The sequence below is a fragment of the Micromesistius poutassou genome, assembly GCF_964030765.1.
Source record: "Micromesistius poutassou genome assembly, chromosome: 15".
In the NCBI taxonomy this organism is placed as follows: domain Eukaryota; kingdom Metazoa; phylum Chordata; class Actinopteri; order Gadiformes; family Gadidae; genus Micromesistius; species Micromesistius poutassou.
Window position 1 is genome coordinate 7132721 of NC_140285.1, and position 21934 is coordinate 7154654.

The 21934-nt window shown below is 45.4% G+C and overlaps 2 protein-coding genes across 5 annotated transcripts; both read left to right on the plus strand.

Annotated features, from left to right (window-relative positions):
* Window positions 1–3006: 3006 nt before the first annotated feature.
* mmp9 (matrix metallopeptidase 9) lies at window positions 3007–7077 on the plus strand. Its single transcript, XM_084480117.1, has 13 exons — window positions 3007–3246; window positions 3410–3648; window positions 3844–3992; window positions 4099–4227; window positions 4371–4544; window positions 4668–4841; window positions 4959–5132; window positions 5250–5405; window positions 5520–5700; window positions 5806–5939; window positions 6156–6306; window positions 6611–6714; window positions 6832–7077. The coding sequence occupies exons 1-13, from the start codon at window positions 3112–3114 to the stop codon at window positions 6954–6956; spliced, it is 2025 nt and encodes a 674-aa protein (XP_084336243.1). The 5' UTR covers window positions 3007–3111; the 3' UTR covers window positions 6957–7077.
* Window positions 7078–7968: 891 nt separating this feature from the next.
* znf335 (zinc finger protein 335) lies at window positions 7969–21934 on the plus strand. Of its 4 annotated transcripts, none has more exons than XM_084480055.1 (28): window positions 7969–8083; window positions 8986–9179; window positions 9544–9820; window positions 10202–10279; window positions 10569–11756; window positions 11989–12174; window positions 12278–12475; window positions 12805–13063; window positions 13341–13518; window positions 13831–13943; window positions 14074–14092; window positions 14242–14358; window positions 14478–14554; window positions 14782–14957; window positions 15407–15630; window positions 16238–16337; window positions 16427–16515; window positions 16618–16850; window positions 17839–17953; window positions 18261–18458; window positions 18808–18950; window positions 19222–19364; window positions 19734–19831; window positions 19969–20055; window positions 20321–20404; window positions 20835–20891; window positions 20998–21103; window positions 21263–21934. In XM_084480055.1, exons 2-28 carry the CDS (start codon window positions 8988–8990, stop codon window positions 21394–21396), a joined length of 4869 nt encoding a protein of 1622 aa, XP_084336181.1. In that variant the 5' UTR covers window positions 7969–8083; window positions 8986–8987; the 3' UTR covers window positions 21397–21934. The 4 variants fall into 4 exon arrangements, with proteins under 4 accessions (XP_084336181.1, XP_084336184.1, XP_084336183.1 ...); XM_084480058.1 differs by having other exon boundaries at window positions 14797–14957; XM_084480057.1 differs by having other exon boundaries at window positions 12808–13063.

Consider the following 21934-nt stretch of genomic DNA (forward strand, 5'->3'; position numbering starts at 1 on the left):
GCACTCGTGACGTAGTCTGGCTGCCTGCTGTGTACCAACAGACTCATGCATGGTGATTCAGGCTAAATCGGGAGCGAAGCCCAACAACAACAACGTCAATTTTTTAAGCATTCAGTGCGGACGTGTTTGTTTGAGAGAAGAAGTGGCAGAGCCAAATTAAATGTGGCATGCATTTACGTTCATGGAGCCGTGTTCATTAAGCCTTTGACGCCATGTAAAATCAGTGGCAGATGTTTTCAAAGCAGGCCTGGGGATGCTCCGGGGAGCCACGCAGAGGCAGAAATAACCTTGTGATTGTGTCTCTATGAGCGTGAAAACTTCATGAGATGAGAGACAGTGTGTGCCAGGGATTCTGTTTGAAGTTGGCCCAAGATGCTCATGCAGCACAAATAAAACCTGGTCAGTGAACTGGCCTAACACCATAATATTCAGGCTATCACAAGAAAATATATATACCGTTTTTGTTCGTCAAATTACATGAATGTATAGTACTTGTTGAGATATTTCTGTGACAAATTATGTAATTTGTGTTTATCATGAAGTATATTATTGATTTATTTGCACAAAAGCACATGAAATATAAATTAAAACATTGCTCAGACAGCATTAAAAAACAATTTCCTAAATATAAACTTTAATGAAGATGCATAACTCCAGTAAGGTTACTGGCTTCACTGGTAAAATATACAAGAATGTTCATAAAATGTGTTAAGAGGGATTCAATGGTTTTAATTTCCTTCTTTTAAATGCCCTTATAACCGTATGATGACCTACTTTTATAGTATAAAAAATTGTCCTTGACAACACTCATTTGCCCTTGAATCATCTTGAAAGGATTAGAGCTTGGGGTTGAATATAAATTAAACACATCTGCGTTTTTGGGATTTATACATTAAAAGTTGTATTGTTCATTTATTCATCAATACATGGTTCAGGCCATTTTATAATATAATATATATTATATTATATTTTGCCTATTGTGAATGTTTAAGATAATACCATTAACCAAACGTTTGAATGGATTTCTTTCATGTTGTGGTTTGTTTTCAAGTTTTATGTTTGACTTCATCTGGAGATGTGACTGGGTAGGCATGTTTCATCATGATGATTGATAGAGACAATTCAATGGTAAGGTTGGTCATTTGTGTGGTAACCTAGTGAGTCATAATAACTTCGGAACGACGGATCAAAACATAATAACTTCATCACTTATCCACAACAATCATTGTGCAGACCAACATAATATACTAAAACTATTAATTCAGCAAAGCTAATAGGCCTATATTAGCGTCATCAAATATTAAACTGTTAAATGTGTTTTGAAAGTATGGCAAGAAGAAAGAAACATGGCCTCTATGTAAAATATACCTCACATTCAAGTGCACACTCACATGCATTCAGCCAGAAATGGTTGTGCAAGTGATAATGACAGTAATAGTCATAATACACATACAAATAGTCTAAGGTGCAATCCAATGAAGTATTTAATGTGTTTTCTCAACAAGTCGAAAGAAGACATTAGAGTTGAATTTGGTATATTCACACGAGAGGAAGTCAGCAAGATCCCTTTTAAAGGAAAAATACAACAACACGTATAGTCTTAGATTAATCACCAAATAAGGCCATGCAAGCTATTGCAACTGGTCATTTGGTCATTGTTGTGGGAAAAGTAGTGTGAAAATTGCATTCTTCTCGACATAGACTAGCAATGACATTACATTAATTTCCTGTATGTGTAGACACAAAAATCGCAATCTATTTACTAGGATTTTATTGGTAAATCAATGTGTTTCAAATATTTGTGTATTTGACATGCATGACTCTTCTAATCAAAAACAAAGAAAATATGCAATTCATACTTGCAAAAAAGTGTCAGATGAACACAAGGGTGTTATAATGTGCTAACGTGTTTGTTTGATCAGGGTTAGTGGTAGGGCTAGGGGTACGATGCAGTAAAGAGAGTATTTAGATGCATTAAATGTGGCAATGTGGTGGCAGCATAGAGGGGGGTGACTCCAGGATGCTGGTTGCCAGGGTGCCCACTTGATAACCCCAATGAAATGCTGCATACAGCATACTGCTATTAGTTGGGCCATTTGTCTTGTGTTTTTCACCATTGGTTGGTAGCTTAGTGGCCAGCGTGCTTATAAGGGTTGGTTTGGGCAGGGGCTTCTGAATATGTGTTTTCCTTGGATTGTGGCACAAGGGATTATAACATCTGATCCTGTGTATTAATGAAATCATGTTCCTATATTTGCAACCATAGAAACATATTTTTGTAGTTTGTATGTCCAATATGTCTGACATATTTATGTATTGAGCTTGTTGTAGCCATGGTGATGCTAGATGTTTTGTTTTATTCCTAAAACTGTCATGACCGGTTCATAAAAAGAGCTCTTATCCAGTAAACTTTTATTTAAAAAAAAAATTCCTCTGCATTAGTAATACAATTATCTGGTTCCCAGCAGGAGTGATACATGACACAAGGCACACAGCCAGCATCTGTCTGTACCTCAGGTGTTATCATGAACCTAAAGGGAAACTAACCTTCATTAAAAATCTAAAGCATTGACACATGTAGTATCAATAAGCAGTTGGACATTGAGACATACATACAAAGTGTAACAGGGATTTTAACTGCAACATTGCATTTGTCAATACTGTTGCCAGTTTGAAGTGAAACATTTGTCTTAGTGACTGTAATTAGATGTATTAAATAGTAGGCTATAACCACTAACTACCCCTAACAATCCACCCCCTTTCAATTTTTACAAAAAGAGAACAAAACAATCACAATTCATTGGGTTCTTGTGAAAGGCTAAATGGGGACAGTTTGGAAGTTCCCCACTTCAGTGTATCAACATACGTTTCTAAAGGGGAGGTCCTGAGGTTAGGTGTAAGAGGGGGTGAGGTCTAGTGACTAAGACTCTATGTTGCATAAATACAGCAGTGCTGCACTAGGAGTGCACAAAGGAGAACAACACTCACCACTCGTCAAAACAAAGGAGAGAAGCCAACACATTGAGATAGTTTACTCTGCTGGGTGTCTTTGTTTTAAGTTGAACTGCCTGAGTTCTCTCCAGCCACAGCTCAAATAGTTTTGACCTCAACATGAGGTCCACTGCGATAGCGTTGCTGGTTTTGGGGATGTGCACAATGGAGACGTTGAGCCTTCCTGTCAGATCTGTGTTCGTCACCTTCCCGGGAGATGTCATCAAAAACATGACTGACATGGAGATGGCAGATGTAAGTAGCAGATGGCATGATCACTTGTTTGAGAATTGGCCATCGAGGAGGTGAAGCCTTGAATTTAGATGAACAAAGCTCACCAATGTCAAAACTGATTTTTAAAACACAGTGAGCTCTCCCCTGTACTCATTTGTGCGTGTCTTTGTGTTCTCTACCCCAGAAATACCTGAAGAGGTTTGGCTACATGGAGACTCTGCAACGCAGCGGGTTCCAGTCCATTGTGTCCACCTCCAAGGCTCTGAAGACGCTGCAGAGGCAGATGGGTCTGGAGGAGACCGGACTGCTGGACAAGACCACGCTGGACACCATGAAACGCCCCCGCTGCGGGGTCCCAGACATTCAAAGCTACAAGTCCTTCGATGGAGACCTCAAATGGGACCACAACGACGTCACCTACAGGTGGGCAGGAAGGGACAGGAAGTGAACTGTTTGAAGGATTGCTGAAAGGGAGTTTTAAATAACCATGGTGATGCTTCAATACTTTTTAAATTACAGATTACATAAGAGTATCCAGATACAGTTGTATACACCATCGTCCCACATTGCCGTTGCCTATGAGTGATGTTAATGAATACATGGCTATCTGCCCTGTAGAATCCTGAACTACTCCCCTGATATGGCAGCCTCCCTGACCGACGACGCCTTCGCCAGGGCCTTCAAGGTGTGGAGTGACGTGACTCCCCTCACCTTTACCCGTCTATTTGACGGCAACGCCGATATCATGATATCCTTCGGGAAAGCCGGTGGGTCAAATCCGTCTCTCTCTCTCTCAATCCTTACCGTGATGAACTCGAATATTTGAAAATGAGTTGTTCTGATATACTTATTTCATACAATTGTCTATGCTAGATCATGGGGACCCGTACCCATTTGACGGCAAGGACGGCCTCTTGGCTCACGCCTACCCCCCCGGCGAAGGGATCCAAGGTGACGCCCACTTTGATGATGACGAGTTCTGGACCCTAGGCCAAGGGACAGGTAGGAACACGAAGGCCTATGAGAGAACCGACTTCCACATCACCCGCAGTATTTTACCGAACACCACCACCTAGTGGTCACTTCGTTAATGGCAATAAAAACGAGCTCTTTATTTTCTGTTTATCCCCTCTTTCCCAAACAAGTTGTGAAGACGTTGTACGGCAATGCAGAGGGAGCTTTGTGCCACTTCCCGTTCACCTTCCTCGGAAAGTCGTACAGCAGCTGTACCACGGACGGACGCTCCGATAACCTGCCCTGGTGTTCCACTACAGCCGACTTTGGAACGGACCAGAAATTTGGATTCTGCCCCAGTGAACGTAAGATCGACAAGTTATATTATGGGCCATGTCACAGCGTCTTAAAAGTGAAGCTTTCGGGGATGGGGGATTGCTGACAACATCGATAATCTTTCCCCATCCTTTCCCGTTTACTCCTCGCAGTTTTGTATACGTTCGGAGGCAACAGCGATGACAGCCCATGCGTATTTCCCTTCGTATTTCTTGGGGAGACGTACGACAGCTGCACCTCGGAGGGTCGTAATGACGGCTACCGCTGGTGTTCCACCACTGACAACTTTGACAACGACAAGAAATTTGGATTTTGCCCGAGTCGTGGTGAGTAGCCAACTTTTGCCTGGTGTATGATCGATGAATTACTGCCACCACAGCACAGTGGCTTTTTCCTCTAATACATTTTTTTTAATTTACAATTTAATTTCTTTGCTCCAACAGACACAGCTGTGATCGGCGGAAATTCAGAGGGCGAGCCTTGTCGCTTCCCCTTCCAGTTCCAGGGAAATACGTACGACTCGTGCACTAGCGATGGACGTAATGACGGCAGGCTATGGTGTTCCACCACTAATGATTTTGATACAGACACCAAATGGGGATTCTGTCCTGACCAAGGTGAGCAAAAAAAACAAAACACGACAATTAATTAAACACAGAGTCCCATTTTTATAAGATGACAGATTTGATGAATTATGACTTCTGAAGTTTAATTTGCTCTTTTTCTGCCCCTAGGGTACAGTCTGTTCCTGGTAGCAGCCCATGAGTTTGGACATGCCCTGGGCCTGGACCACTCCAACGTCAGAGATGCACTAATGTTTCCCATGTACAGCTTCATCGAGAACTTTTCCCTAAACAAGGACGATGTTGAAGGCATTCAGTATCTCTACGGTAAGCCCACTTGCTTAAAATAAAAACAAACCAACATCCAGTATTCTCAATAAAAAATGCAAATTCAATCACAAGCAACCATTATTGTCCAATTCTAAAATTGTATTTCCCCAGGCCCTAAAACCGGTCCTGACCCAAATCCACCGGGTCCCATCACCACAACGACCCGCAGACCAACCACACCAACCACCACACACACACCCACACCTGTAGATCCAGACAATGATGTCTGCCAGGTGACGACCTTTGACGCAATCACCGAGATTGGGAATGTGCTACACTTCTTCAAGGATGGGTAGGCCAATAAGCAATTCACCTGTCTGTCTACGTTCAGGAAAGAAAACATAAATTGGAAATGGCGGGGCCTTTGTTCTAACTTTTTATATTTTTTCTCCATCAGATATTACTGGAAGAAGTCCAACAGCAATAAGGCTAAGGGTCCATTTGCTATTTCTGAGGGGTGGCCGGCCCTGCCAGCTAAGATTGACTCTGCCTTTGAGGACCCAGAAACCAAAAAGATGTACTTCTTTGCAGGTGAGTGATCTTCCCTCAGTTTGGTAATGGGACACATAAACCAATTGCGGTGAAGAGCAAGTAGGGGTTAAGCATTTTGTTCAAGGATGCCCACAGTGGTAGGCTGCGGACATTGAGGATCAAACCAAGTACCTTATGGCTGGGATTCGAACACTAGTAGCCTCTACACTATCCTGCCCCCTGCATTAACATAAATATTTCCAATTGTGTTCAAAGGAACTCAGTTCTGGGTGTACACTGGCAAGAAGGTACTTGGACCCCGCAGCATTGAGAAGCTGGGCCTGCCGAGCAGCGTTCAGATGGTGGAGGGATCTGTGCAGAGAAAGAATAGCAAAGTCCTGCTCTTCAACGGGGAGAACTACTGGAGGTGAGATTCGCTGGGAACTGAAAACATAGTGGTTGAAACCTCTGAACCATCCCTACTCAGGTGGACCATGCTTTGTAATGGTCCAGTTCACATGTCACGTTCACATGTTTATCCAGTGCTGAAGTTCAGTCTACCCAGTATCTATAAGTGATTATGTCTATAGTATTGGTATTATGGGTCTACTACTATAATAACACTGAAGCATGCTATATCTACAATAATTTCTGGAGACTTTCTGAGAAACTCACTTGCTATGCCTGTATTAAAAAATCATGGTCAGTATATATGTCTTTCATGCTACCAGGCTTGATGTGAAGACACTCAAGATGGACAAAGGATATCCTCGGACAACTGACTTGGTGTTCGCTGGCGTTCCCAGTGACGTCCACGATGTATTCCAACACAAAGGTGAACATCTGAATAGTTACACACATTATTTGAACTATAAGAAAAATTCAAAGTACTTTATGTGTATGAAAAGTTTTCTACAGCTTACATGTCAATTTGAATCTCTCTCAACTCTAGGTCACATTTACTTCTGCCGTGATCGCTTCTACTGGCGTATGAATTCTCGTCGCCAGGTCAACCGTGTTGGCTACATCAAGTACGACCTCCTCCAGTGTTCAGACGCCTCCAGTCTGCAGGCCTGAGAATTCCTGACGTGAAGAACACTTGTGACAACATACAATCAAAATAACATTTAGTAATATCTTTTTGACTGTTCCTCTTAAACTGTGAACAGTCATATGCAATGCAAAATTGTTAACAGCCATTTTTGGGGGCCTGAGTCCCACACAATCACATGAGCGGCACCACGTAGTTTATTTGAAAGGCTCAGATGAAGGTACTTAAAGTGTGAGACTTTGTAGTTGCATCACTCTTCATTTGTGAACAGGTTATGGATGCGAACAGCAGCAATAGCTGTATCCATAACTGTTCTCTCCAAAACAGTATCTGCATCAGATCAGAATAAAGTTATGTCTGACAGGCTCAGACCATTTCAGTATTTAATTTTTAAGGAATAGATAGGCCCAATGTTTCTTTTGTCAAAATGTTGTTTGTTTTGTATAATTTGTTTATTTTGGCTTGATGCCAGTTATTTGCACTGGGTGGCATTGCGTGTCTCCTTCACTGAAATAATTTATAAAATGAGATATTTTGTATATTTAAGTTGACATTTAATTCCAATAAATATACTACAACTAAATATTTCTGAGTCAATACCGAATTCTTTATTTATGCACACATCATTGATAGGCATGGAATAAATGCATTACGTGACAATATATTCATATATTTTGGGATGAAGCTGCAACCGTTAATGTTTAAATGACACCCCAGGAATATAAATGTCCCTTTGTGCGAACATCCCATATATTTTACGAGTTAGTTTGGGGACTAAATTCAGATGAGTAGTTCATACATTTATAATCCTTCTACTCGAGGAACATATTACTCCGCACCGATTTGCGTAACACGCCTTCCACTCAACACAATAGTCCACCAAACGGCAACAAATATCTCGAATTGAAAAGAGCCGCGTTGGACCAGAATATTGAAAAAATAATGTAGCACTCAGATCACTTAATTAAAAAAATATTCCATCCTACGACTGTTTGTTTTCAGCATAACGATAAATAAGATCCGGTTTGAAGAACAGGAAGCAAGGACATACTCATGGCGCCCGACTAGAATGGCGGAAAAAGTACTGCTCGCAAATGTATTTTCTTTTCAACCGGCCTACAACTAGATATACGATTCAACTCGTGAACACACGGTAAGGAAAACAGACGTGAATCACGGGATGGAGGGTGAAAATTAAATAATTTCCTTCAGGAACGGCATTTGGGCGGTCTGTTGTAGCTCAGGCCCTCGAGGTCCCCAGTAGAGCTTCTAGAATGCCTGAGTGGAAAATAGGAGCTCGGAAATGGCGACGCCGAGCAGGCAAGAAGAAGGACAGCTAGGCCTGTTTATATTAGCCACATAGCTAGCAGGCAGCTAGTCAGTGTTCAAGGTTGTAGTATATGTTATGATACACTCAAGCAAGAGCCCAGCGTACAAGTCAAATATGTCCGGCCATAATAGTTTTCGCATGCGACTTAATTGTGGTCTCTCGATAAAACGCCCAAGTGAAACGTTAATACAGTTTGCAGATTTGTTGTAACGTATCCTTGTATGCGATAGAAGTGCGAAATGCAAACCAGCATCTGGTGAATTTACTTAGCATCGTTAATACATTGTGAACGTACTGCTTTATCTGAACAACTCAAAGTGTGCCGTGTCAGACTTCTCAGAGATTTGAATATATATTGTCAAGAACATACTTATTTTCGGTTTGTCTGCATAATGTTTAAAAACATAACTTAACCATGCTCGCAAATAAACAACTTACTCAATCCGTCCGTTTTTTCTTTTGGAACACACTCCAATCAGTGTGAAAACAAACACATATATTCCATTATTCCTTCTTATTCCTTATTATATTCTTCTTAAATAAGCCTATTTTTTCCATCTATTTTTTTTGTTCCTTGTCTGCATACATAATGTTTAAATTACATAATTTAAGTCCTGTTTTCTGTAATAGAGAAAATAAATAATGACCTAAGACATGTATATTACAATGCTGACTGTATTTTAACACATGGTATGACGTTGGTGTTTCGTGTGTTCTGTGTACAGTGATGGATTTGGAGGAGAATGAGGTTGAGAGCAGCAGTGATGCCGGCCCCTCTGGGCTGGAGGAGCCCTCAGAGAGTGGCATGGGTGTGGAGTCATCGGAGGCCATGTCTGCAGACAGCAGCGATGCTGCTGCTCCGCATGGACAGATCCCAGATTCTGACTGCCACGTGGGACAAAGCTCAGAGGGTCTTTTGGTAATACCTTTTAAAAAGCTCTTTTGAGTTCATAAACGGAGAGACAAATTAAAAGCAACAACAGCGTTGCCTACGCACAGGCTGCTCTCAAAGAAGTTGATAAGAACTTCATTGCCTATTTACTATTTAGTCATTAAGCAGACACTTGCATCCAAAGCATTCTACAGTGAATTTAGTTAACTGTCTTCACTTCAGGAGCAGGAAGGGGTTGGCTCAAGGATGACTGAGGACGTGGGGGATACGTTCCTTTGGACTGGTCGACAACCACCTTAGCCACTTCACTGCTCGGAAGGGACTTGAGTGTCTATTCATTCCCTCATCATAAGCACCTAAGCGTCTTCTTTTTTTTTTACCTCCATGTAAGGTGTTCATCCCGGAGACCAGTTCCAGCACGGACGTCCGGGTGTCTTCGGTGCACCTCCCGGACTCCTCCTCGGTGGCCCAGTCCACCAGCGTTTCCAGCGTCTCCACGGTGACACAGTCTGTGCTGGTGTCAGAGTCGGCCCAGGTGCTGGTCCACTCGAGCGTGGTGTCTGACGGAGCCATGATGGTGTCCGACTCGACCGCATCCACCTCCTCAGACCTGGGCTCTGCCATAGACAAGATCATAGAGTCAACCATTGGACCCGACATTATGAACGGTACGGGGCTGGTCGGTGGGGCGCTGAGAAGTGTTATACAGGTTTTTTGGGGGTTCTTTGAAGTGTTACCTTGGTCTGCTGGAATTTGAAATAAATGCAATTTGGGCTAATAGTTCACAGAAGGGGGGGGGGAGAAGTGTTATCTCAATGGTTATGATTAAGCTATGCTAAGATAGTAACTTTGTTGGGTTTGAGTGTTATGATGAGCGATTTTGCATATGTACTCATAGATTATTATGTTGACGATCATATAAGACATGTTCGTTTCATGTTAATTCTTTATTAAATATAAACAAATAAACCACCCATAATATAAACATTTTGGGTTCACCCCCCTTTAAAATCAACTAAGGATTCCTACCTCTGGTGTGATGTTTGTAGGATGCATAGCAGTAACAAGCGCAGAAGATGGAGGAGCAGAGACCACCCAGTATCTGATACTGCAAGGGCCAGATGATGGTAAGCTTGGTGTATCCTTATGTTGTTTAATATTTTTCCTCATTACTTCTATTCAACTTCAATTGCTTTGCTAATTTCTCCATAGTGTAGAGTAGCCAAGATCATCACATAATACCTACAATTTATTTATTTATTTTTTAGTTTTTTGTTTCTTCTTTAGATAACCCTTATGATAATTTAAGTTTAAGAAGGACAAGATAGGTCTTACCCTCAAATGGCCTACATGTTTGAGGGTATTTTCCTTTGGACCTGTATCTGAGTGGCCACCTATGCTATGTCTCTCCTCCAGGTGCTCCTATGGTAGCCCAGATGTCCTCCGCTCTGTCCAGCAGAATAGCCACCGAGGCCTCCGGAGAGGGACCAACCTCGACCTGCGTGGACCAGGGAGACCTGCATGGCAACCTGGAGCCCAACTACCGGCCTGGATACTCGGGCTACGCTGAGGAGAGCGGCGACCAGCAGCCCGACCAGCCCCAGCACTCCCACCCCTCCCAGTACATGGACTGCGGCCCCGACCAGACGGGCGAATCCTCCTCGTCCGCCTACGGCGAGTGTTCCGGAGACGAGCCCGACCAAACGCGCTCTGGGTCGGACTTCGCCGACTACAGCGGGGGCGACCGGGACCTGCCCGGCTACGTGGAGTGCAGCGGGGCGGACTCCAACCCCACCAGCCACTGTCACTACGTGGTGGAGTGCAGCGAGGAGTACCTGGAGTGCGGTGGCGAGGCGGAGGTGGAGCGTCCGCGGGGCTACATCGACAGCAGCGCCGACCACGGCGCGCAGACGGGTCGGCAGTACCCCACCGAGTACCGAGGGGACTGCGTGGCGGCGGCCGACTCGGAGCAGCCGGGCTATTCTCACTGCACTGCAGGGAGTCACGTTAGTGATGACGAAGACGATGATGACGATGACGACGACGACGACAATGACTTTGGTGGCTTCGACGTTGAAACCCACAACCTCGATCGGCCACACTCCCATCAGCAGCAGCATCCGCTGAACTGCTATGTGGAGAACAGCAGAGAGGGCTACGCGGATGAAGGCTCTTCCTCCTCCTCCTCCTCCAACCACCACCACCCCATGGCGGACACCGCGGGGTCCGGCGGGCTCCCAGAGGCCCTGGAGAGCAGCGAGAGCCAGCCGGGGGCCTTCATCAGCAGCAGCGGCACCTACAGCGCCAACCCGGAGCCAGAGCCGGAGCCAGAACCGGAGTTGGTGCCGATGCTGGACTCCCCCAGCAGGGAAGAGCCCCAGGGCTCCCAGGGGCCCGAGGTTACGCCCGGACCGCTGGGGGACTCGGACATGTCGGTAGAGATGGCGGAGGGCAGTGGGGACCGCCAGCCGAACTTGGCGGAGCTGGAGGAGATGATGGAGGTGGTGATCGTGCAGCAGTTCAAGTGCAAGATGTGTCCATACAAGAGCACGTCCAAAGACACTCTCATAAACCACATGCGGGATAAGCATTTCAGAAGCGCAGGTATAGGTTCTTATCCATAGTGAGTGACACACAATGTTGTTGAGTGACCAGTCAAAAATAAATACTAAAGACCCGCCTCTTCCGGATTCATAAAGCTTTCAAGCAGCACTCACATTTATTGGTTTCTTATTGAATTGTATTGGCTTGAATGTTTTCCGTTCTCAGTTAAATGAGTAAATATAGAACAATGTAATAAGCATTATTCATATTGTCCTCTGTGCTGGCTCTGCAGGGGTTGCTCAGAAGAAGCGAGGGCGCGGACGCCCCCCTAAGAGCGAGACCCTGGCCCGGCGTAAGAAGGAGCAGGAGGAGGCAGAGGAGCGGAGGGCCGCCAGGCAGAAGACGGATGAGCCGCCGCAGCAGGTGGAGGAAGAGGACGACGAGGTTGTGGACGCCGGGGCCATCGACGATCCAGCAGGTCTGGGTGATTTTCAACCTTGTGCTGATGGTCATTAATGTGCTTGTACATGTTTCCCTCTTGTGCTCATTATACCATTGTTAACCCACCCCCCAACCCCCAGAGGATAGCGACTATAACCCAGCTGACGAAGAAAACAGTGGCAAGCCGCCCCCCGCTACTGTGAAGCCCCCCCATCTTCCTCCTCCAATCTCCTCCTCTCCCTCTTCCTCCTCCTCACAGGGACGCCCTCGCCGTAAGGTGGGCCGTCCCAGGAAGTTCAGCCTGGTGGAGGAGGGCTACGGCAGTAAAGAGGGGATCGGTGAGAGCAGTGCCATACCCATGCCCATACACATACCCACAAAAAATTATAAATGATTCAAGCCTGATAAAGGGATTTATTTTGATTTTAAATAGGAATTGGAAAGCAACGACGCACGCCGTAATTAGATCATTAAGTCATTGCTTTATAAGCAGGACACTTTTTATACACTGAACGTGTGATTGATGGAGCATAGTCATTACTTATGGATAGGAATTGAAACAAGATGTGGCCCAATGAGCGCATGGCCTGGGCCACAGGCCTGCCTTTACATAAAGCTCCATGCACCTCCACTGGGACCTCATTTTATATACCCTCGCCTCTTCCAGAAGACGAGGGCAGTCCTGCCAAGAAGCCCAAACTGGAGATAGAGGCTGCAGACCCTGATGAGGCCAGTTCCTCTGGTCTGGGCAATGCTCCCACAGACAACGGATCTCCAGACACGGCTGAGCCCTCGGTCAGCCAATCAGACTCTGAGAACAAAGACCCGTCCTCCAATGCCGGGCAGGAGGATGACTTCCCTAAGAAAAGAGGCCGGCCCTCCAAGAGGTTCCTCCGTAAGAAGTATAGAAGATACATGAACCGCAAGTAAGAGCGCTGCGATTTTGACACCATACCCAGAATTTCTTTCTTACCGGAGTAATGTTTTAGTGTGTATATACCACTCGTGACATAATGGAGCAGGATTGTGTAGTTGCTAAGGTTATGGACTTTCAGTCCAATGGTACTGTGTTTTCTAACCCTTACTGGCTCCATTGATCTGAATTCATTGTACTTCACTCTGGATGTAATCATCTGCTCAATTAGAAAATAGTAATCGTAAATGCTCTCGCCCTAAGCTCAACACTGCCCCACTATGTTCCAGTCGCTATTACAAATCCCTCAAGCCGCTGCTGAGGCCCCATAACTGCTGGATCTGCGGCTCACGCTTCCTGTCCCAGGAGGACCTGCGCTTCCACGTAGACTCCCACGAGGGCAACGAGCCAGAGCTCTTCAAGTGTCTGCAGTGCAACTACCACTGCAAGCGCTGGTCCTCCCTCAAGGTCAGTCGGTGGCACTTTGCACAAGTTGCCCTCTGCATGGCTAAGTAGCAAGCAGTAGCAAGGCAAGGAGCAGTTATGCATAACATACTTATGCAACATAAGGCATGCTTTACAGGTAGGGAAACCTACAATCATAATGTTAATGTATAACCACATTGTCTTTTGTTGATCGTGTTGTAGACGTTTTTTACAATAATTTACACAAAAAAAAGGAAATGTAGAGAAACTGTAAGAACATGAATTCATTCATAAGGTCCACGGAGATGAGATGGATGTATTGTGGTTGTGATGGTTTGTGGCCGTCTATTGCAGGAGCACATGTTTAACCATGAGGGCAAGAAGCCGTTCAAGTGTGAGGAGTGCGACTATAGCAGCGTGTATAAGAAGGATGTTCTGCGCCACTCCGCCGTCCACAACAAAGAGAAGCAAGTGCCATAGTTCTGCATACGCACTAGCCTTGTAGAACAACCAATACAGACAAGACACCTAGACATGTTTGGTATAAACTTATGTTTTATTTGTATTTCTGCTAATCTACTGTTGTTTTTCTTATAGGAAAAGAAAAATGGAAATGGTAAGAATTTTTTTAAAATAAATAAAAAAAGAAATCTTTTTTTGTTAAATAAATAGCATTGAAGGTTTTTGTTTGCTGTTGCAGCGGCAACAAAAATCTGCGTTATGTTGACCTGAGGTGTTAAGTAATCTCTTCCTGTCCTCTCTCAGCTACCAAAAATCTCCCAGTTCCCGTGCCCAATTTGTCACAGGGTTTACCCTATGCAGAAGAGACTCACCCAGCACATGAAGACCCACAGCACTGAGAAACCTCACATGTGTGATAAGGTCAGCCAAACCTCAGTCCCCTCCCTCACTGATACATCTATTGACCTTCATGTTATCAATTATATTACTGTAATTGTATGATATTCCTACAATATCCGTCCTCTCTTTCACCTTGACAGTGTGGCAAGTCCTTCAAGAAGCGGTACACGTTTAAAATGCACCTGCTGACCCACATCCAAAGTCTTGGAGACAGCCAGTCAGTATTGCATTATGAGCCCTTCCTTTGTTATCCCAATAATAAATCATCCCAATCATTGCATCACAGAAGACCACGTTCTGAGAACACATGAGACCATGTTCTCCACCCCCTGTTACTCACTGTCTCCCTTGCATTACATTTCCCAACTGCAACTGTCCCATCTTTTCATAAGCATCTGCATGTGCTCCCTTTTTTTGTTTTTTAATCCTCCTTTTAACATTAAGGTTATCGTGTGGCAGGTTCAAGTGTGAGTACTGCGACTACACGTGTGACAACAAGAAAATGCTGCTCAACCACCAGCTCTCCCACACCAACGACAAGCCCTTCAAGTGTGACTACTGCCAGTACTCCACGTCCAAGGAGGAGTTCCTGGTGTCCCACCTGGCCATCAAGCACACCGGTAAGTAGGACACAAGCCATATCCACTCTAAAGAATAAGCTCACTGTACATGATCAGTCCTAGGTCCCACCATGTGAAGACACTGTTTTAAGTTATACCTCATCAGTTTATCATTAATTCCACAAATCAGACTATGTAAAGTCTAATATAAACAATAAAAAGTGTCTTTCAAGGTTCCAACACTGTGTAGACCAGCACCTGTAGAATCCCCTTTTCCACTTGTAGAAACGGATTCTCTGTTTCAGAGAATATCTCTGTAACAAAACAGGATACAAGGAGCAATTCTTAGCTCTGTGCCCCCTCCCCGCCCGTACAAGTTCTGCTTTAACAAAGTAGTACTGTTAGATCTTAGATTAGTGAATAATTTACCCAATCTCCCTCCCCAGCTTCTCCTTAAAAATAAATCCATTCCAGGCCTAAACCGTCCATGTGCATTCCTCTCCGGACAGGTGAGAAGCCATTCTCTTGCAGCCTGTGTCACTTCACCACCAAGCACCGGAAGAACCTGCGGCTGCACGTGCAGTGCCGCCACCCGGAGGCCTTCGAGGTCTGGAGTGCCACGCACCCTGAGGAGCCGGTGCGCCGCCGCCGCCAGCCCTTCTTCACCCTGCAGCAGATTGAGGACCTCAAGCAGCAGCAGGAGGACGTGCTGCCGGGAATGCAGAACACCATCGTGAGTACCGAACCACCTCCCTCTCGCCGCGCAGTTGTTGTTTTGTGACGTGTGCATGTGTGTCTGGCTGAAGAGGCACACAGGTAGACTCAAGGGTTTGAACGTGGTAACTTTCAGGTACAAGGGTGCAAGTTGAACATTTTGACGCGCGTCCTACTATGTGCCGTTGGTGTCTGGTGTGTCATCTGTGTCTGCCTGCAGTACTGGGTTACTGAAACGCTCCACCACATGGACATCATTGCCTGATGAATCAGCAGTAAAGGGGAAGATAATTCAGAGGGCTGTGTTATTATGGTGCTTTATCTGGCCCACTCCACTTCTTTTACAATGGATTCCACTCATTTAACCACATATATTCAAGCACTGATAGCGGTAATGGCTGTCTACGACACCCCCCCCGCCCCCTCCCCCTCCCCACCCATCTTATCTGGAGCTATCAGGGCTAGGCCCAAAATACACCACTGTGCTTGTCTTCTAAGTAGTGAGTCATGGGTTTAAAACTGGCATCCCTCCAATCAGCAATGGATTCAGCCATGTTCCAGGGGTAGGACAGCTCCCCGTCTGACCTGCTTTATAAGTAACCCCCTCCCTCCTCTCTCGTCACTAGGTGGCGCTAGATCCTTCCACGCTACAGCCCATCCAGGGGTTAGGGAAGGCCTCCGTCTCCCAAGATGCACATGGAAATACCACCATTATCTATGAATCAGGTGAGTGGTGCCTACACACATACCAATCACGTCTTCTTCAATTTGTAATTGGTAGTTGTTATTAAGAAGTCCCTCCCTCCCTCCCTCAGCGGGACCCAGCGACCTGTCGGCCCAGAACGCACTGGACCTGCTGTTGAACATGAGCAACGCCCGGGAGCTGGTGGGCAACTCTCTACAGGTGCCGATGGACTGGAAAAAACAGAAGAAAAAAAACATCCCACCACCACCAAACAAAACGTCATATCCACCTAACCCCTCTCTGATGGGATCTGTCCACCAGGTGGCGGTGATGAAGTCCGACAGCAAGGCCGCCGACGGGTCCACCCAGAAGGTTGTGACCTTCCACGTGTCTGAGAGCGGCGATACGGTGATGCAGGAGGCGTTTGAGGAGGCGGGCGCCATGGAAACGACGGAGCTGGCACAGATCGCCATGGAGGCCTACGAGGCGGGAGGGGACTTTAGTGTGGTGGAGCAGGCCGTGGAGCAGATCCACAGCCCTGACCCGGGATACAGGTAGGGATGGCACTCGGCACCCCACTGAGAATCGAGTGTCTACATGGCATGACCCCTGATGCAGGTGGGCAGAGCTAGGTTAACCCACTTAGAATCTACTGTCTACATATGGTGACCCCTGATGCAGGTGGGCAGAGCTAGGTTAACCCACTTAGAATCTACTGTCTACATATGATGACCCCTGATGCAGGTAGGCAGAGCTATTTTAAGGGGGTCACACACTGAAAGACCACTGTCCAACGACATGTTAAGTTATATAATTATATATAATACAATTTTATATATAGAAAAATAAATAAATTGGAGCACACAGACTTGAGTCAGAATATTACATCCAGGTCTGCTCAAAAGCCTTGGAGAGTCAGCAGCGACCCAGTATATTAGACACAGAACAAAATCCCCCGATGTTTGTTCTACTAAGCCGCACACTGTTAACCCTTCTTAAAGAATGTAGTGCGAATGAGCCCTGACCCAAGATCCTGTTAGAGGGTGGCTCAGATAGCTCACCTGGTTAACACTGTTACAGTCAGTGTCTTTAGGCCTGGAGTGATAATGTAGTGCCCTCAACCATTACATTGTCAAAAAGGAAGTAGGAAGTATTTTCCTTGCTACAATACGACTGCCTTCCAGTAGACCCCAGTCATGTACAATGAGTGCACGGGCAGAGTGTGTGTAGGTAGTCTGTTAGGTAGACCGACATTCAATCATTTCATTCAGGCCGAATACAATAATTGAGGGGCTTATAACAGGCCTGCCAAAAATATATATGCATTTCATTTACCCACTGCTGTTGGGAGGCAGACAAGAGACACAAAAAAGACAAAAAAATAAAGAAAAAAAAGTAAAATATATTGCGTACCCTAGCTTAAGTCTCACACCCTAACAATCCCTGATGATTTCATAGTGTTGAAATACATCCAGTCACCAGCTGTGTGACTGGATGGGCTAGAGTCAAACCTAATGACTCATTACTGTTGTGCGTTTGCAGCAACGATGAGGGAAGTCCTTCTGCCGTGATTGACGTCAGCGAATCAGAGAGCATGAAAAGTGAAAAGTACTACCTCACCTCTACGCTGGCTGACGGAGTGTTGCAGCAGGTGGAGGTATGTCCAAGAGCTCCACACAACTTGGGAGCGCACACCTCCTTTTTTAATGGTTCAAAAACATTGTCACTAAAAGTTTATAAAAGTTTAACTAATGCACCATATACTGTCAGTAATATCTGCCTCAACTGTTCGTAATGCTAAAGTGTAGTACTGTTCTATATGTCCTATCTGTATTTAAAAGGTATTGTGTTGCTATTTGAAAAAGAGATGTTGAACCCGTTTTGGATTCTTATATCGGTCGTGTGCCGCCTGTGACACCCAAACTTCCTGCATTGTTTTAACAAAGCCCTTCTCCTGTTGTCAGTTGAGCAGTGAGGCCCCTCAGTCCCCCTCCGCGGGGGGCTCCCCCGGTCAGAACACCAAGCGCTTCTCCTGTCGGATCTGTATGGAGGCCTTCCACGGCCGCTCGGACATGGAGAACCACAAGAGGGCGCACGTGGACCCCAGCACCTTCAAGTGTCCCGACTGCAACTACACCGCCTCCTCCTGGCTCCAAGTCAGAGTGAGTTGCCTCCACTCCTTTCTCCTTCCTTCCGTCCCTACCCAGTTACAGGTGTTTCTATATGTTAATATGACTTGAGGTGAGATGGATTTGAGGTTTTGTGCACATAGTCTGCCCATTTTCAGGGGTGCAACCATTCCTTTTAGTTTAACCCAGCTTTATTCCAGGATATAGACCATAAACAGATGCAAAATCATATAATGATAATAATAGTATTTTAGTGTTAAATGAATGCTTATTTATGGTAAGATTTATTTTGTTATGCATTATTATTTTGTCAATGCATGGAATAGATGCATACAATGTATATGCATTTTCTATAACTGATCCGGTTTAAATTTGCACCCAGGACCACATGAATCTACACGCGTACCTGCGGCCACACAAGTGCCCCAGCTGCAGCTTCGCCTCCAAGAACAAGAAGGACCTGCGACGGCACATGATGACCCACACCAACGAGAAGCCTTTCTCCTGCAAGCTGTGTGGACAGAGGTAGCGCACCAACCGTCTGGGCCCATCCCTGAATCCTAAATGTCACAGCGATTTGAATCTCCTATTGAATATCAGATCAGGGCTCCTCATTGCACAATAATGAATACCTTCTCAAATGTTCCCCCTTTCCGGTCTTTCTTTTGGTGGTTTCCCCATGTCTATTTGTGAACTTGGCTTGAGGGGGGAGTTGTGTCTAATCCGTGTGGATGCACCTCGGGCTGTAAACTTGACTCTTGACCCACCCACCCTTCCCTTGCACCGTCCCTTACAGGTTCAACCGTAATGGCCATCTCAAGTTTCACATGGAGCGCTTGCACAACCAGGAGAACGCCGTGCGCAAGGGCCGTGCCCAGACGCCCCAGCAGCAGACGATTATCGTCCACAACGAAGAAGAGGCCCTGGCCACACTGCAGTGTAGGCAAACACGACCATCGCATGATGCAACGCCAACCGGCCGAATCAATGCAACTCACACCTGGCACAGCAGAAACCAAACGCAAGGCAACATAACTAGGACTAGATACTATTTACAGTTTGGTAGTTTGGCTGATGCTTCTATCCAGGGTGACTTATAATGAATTAGTTTAAATGTCATGAACCAGTCCTTGAGCAGGTTGGGGTTAAGGCACCGGGCTCGAGACTAGTAGACTGACCTAACCGCCTGGTGACACTATGGTTCGACCCCTAAACCTTTAGGAGCAGCACTTTTGTTTCTATATTGTCATACTTAATACTGGTGATGAGTGTTGATTGGTTTGTGCTTTGTGTCCATGTTGAAAGCAGCCCTACAGTCGGGCCAAGCGGTGCTCACCCAGGAGCGGCTTCAGGCCTTGGGGCAGGAGCACGTCATCGTGACCCAGGAGCAGTCCTTGTCCGACCAGGTACACTCTTGACAGAGCACCGCCATGTTCTGGAGCTCCTTTATTCATCTAGCCATGTTTGTTAAGATCTACTTCTGTCCATTGATTGGGTTGATAACTAAGGATTGATTGATTAATTGATTGATTGATGTTGTCAGGAGGAGGGGTCTTACATCCAGCAGATCACCACTATGGATGGACAGACTGTTCAGCAGCTGATGACAGGGGAGAATCAAGTGACAGAGGTAGGGGTCGCTTTGGAGAGAACATTTACCTCAATTATCATTTTCATTCTGGATAAACCAATGCACCTTGTCCCAACAAGGTGCATTGGTTTACATATTGCGGGTAACTTTTTTTTTACTGGAGCAGCCATGTTTATAAACCAAGTGCTGCACCACGCTGACTCTAGAGTGTGTAGCTTTGTGTATCCTCCCATGGCCGTCCATGCTTTCATGAAACACTTGATGTCAGACTGAGGCTGTTCTCCAACGCTGTGTCTCCCTGCAGGTGCAGTACATCATCTCAGAGGACGGTGTGCAGCACCTGCTGCCCCAGGAGTACGTGGTGCTGGGCGATGGGAACCACATCCAGGTATTGACCACAGCCTGGCCTGTGAAGCCTGCAAGATCCTGACCCAAATGACATGCATTGTGTTAGACCAATAATCATGAATACTAGTCTCTAAATTCAATCACTTTTCTAGATATAGAATAATAATAATAATAATAATAATAATTATAATAATAATAAACAAAGTCAGAAATCATTAAAAAGCCACAGGAAAATATTCAAAAGCATACAGTCGCAGTAAGAGGGACGGAGAACGGAGGGAGAGATATTAAAAGGTATTAAAGTGTTTTGAGTGACGCTTTGAACAAGATTTGAGGGACAGGGCCTCCAATATGTTTGCGTACGGAGCTCCAGCTACAGGGGGGTTGAGATGTAGACCCTCCTCTCCCCCAGGTTGTGGTTCTGCTTGTGGTTGTTTAACGTTGTGGTTTCACATCGTCTCTTTCCCCAGATGGCAGATGGACAGATCATCCAGTATGAACACGACGGGTCATTTCTGCAGGAACAGGTGGGTTCAACCTTAAACCTTAACTTTTCTCTCTGATCACTCAGAGGGTGCAGAGAAAACCAAGTCCAAACTGAATGCTTCTCTCCACTTTCCTCTGTGTGTGCAGATTGCAGTGAGTCATGATGGTCAGATCCAGTACTTGCCTATCAGCTCCAAGCAGCAGATCGTCATCCCAGAAGAACTGGAGGCTGCAGCCCATTCTGCTGTCACAGGTTAGAACACACACACACACACACACACACACACACACACACACACACACACACACACACACACACACACACACACACACACACACACACACACACACACACACACACACACACACACACACGGTGGTTGATAATAGTTTTGTTTTTAACTATTATTAGCAGTGGCGGATGCAGCAGCCATGGTCGAGTCCCAGACAGTGTACACAACAGAGGCCACGGCCGAACAGCTGGAGCAACTCCAGCAGCAAGGCATCCACTACGACGTCATCACCATCACCGAGGCCCAGCAGTGAGGACGATTCAGACACGACCAGAGGAGCGCCGAGAGATCTCGCCTTGTCCGTTTAAGCGACCTGGGATTGTCACATAGAGGGTTTGGGTGGGAATGTATTGCACTGTTAAAAAAAGATAAATGGCTTTTTGTACATTTAGAATTGAGGAACAATCTTTTTTATTTAAATTGTAGGAACTCTTCATTTAGGATGCACGTCAAGCAAGATAGGCCTGCTGTGTAAATATTTGAACGGATCCACGTCCATGTGCCTCGAATGCTTTGATTTGCAAGTCAATGTTGGTTAAGAAGAGATCTTTTATGTTATAGAGTATGTACTGAACATTTCAGTTACAGAGTTACATGCAAGCAGAGTGTTTATTTTTGATCTGTAAAAAATACTATTTGGCTGATTATTAGCTTTGTGGCAACTGCTTATGAGTAATTTGTACATACTGTTCTAAGTCTCTTTCATGATGGATGGGGGAAACATTTCTTGCTGAATGAAAGCAAACTGTTTACTAAGTCATGGGGAAAGAACCAATAAAGAGCCACAATTG

Bases quoted from the DNA above. Each gene is read 5' to 3' on its own strand.
- mmp9 (XM_084480117.1), top strand. From the start codon at position 3,112: ATGAGGTCCACTGCGATAGCGTTGCTGGTTTTGGGGATGTGCACAATG. The intron at 3,993-4,098 runs GTGGGTCAAATC...TGTCTATGCTAG, and splicing joins GATATCCTTCGGGAAAGCCG to ATCATGGGGACCCGTACCCA. The intron at 4,842-4,958 runs GTGAGTAGCCAA...TTGCTCCAACAG, and splicing joins TGGATTTTGCCCGAGTCGTG to ACACAGCTGTGATCGGCGGA.
- znf335 (XM_084480055.1), top strand. From the start codon at position 8,988: ATGGATTTGGAGGAGAATGAGGTTGAGAGCAGCAGTGATGCCGGCCCC. The intron at 19,832-19,968 runs GTACACTCTTGA...TGATGTTGTCAG, and splicing joins AGCAGTCCTTGTCCGACCAG to GAGGAGGGGTCTTACATCCA. The intron at 20,892-20,997 runs GTGGGTTCAACC...CTGTGTGTGCAG, and splicing joins GGTCATTTCTGCAGGAACAG to ATTGCAGTGAGTCATGATGG.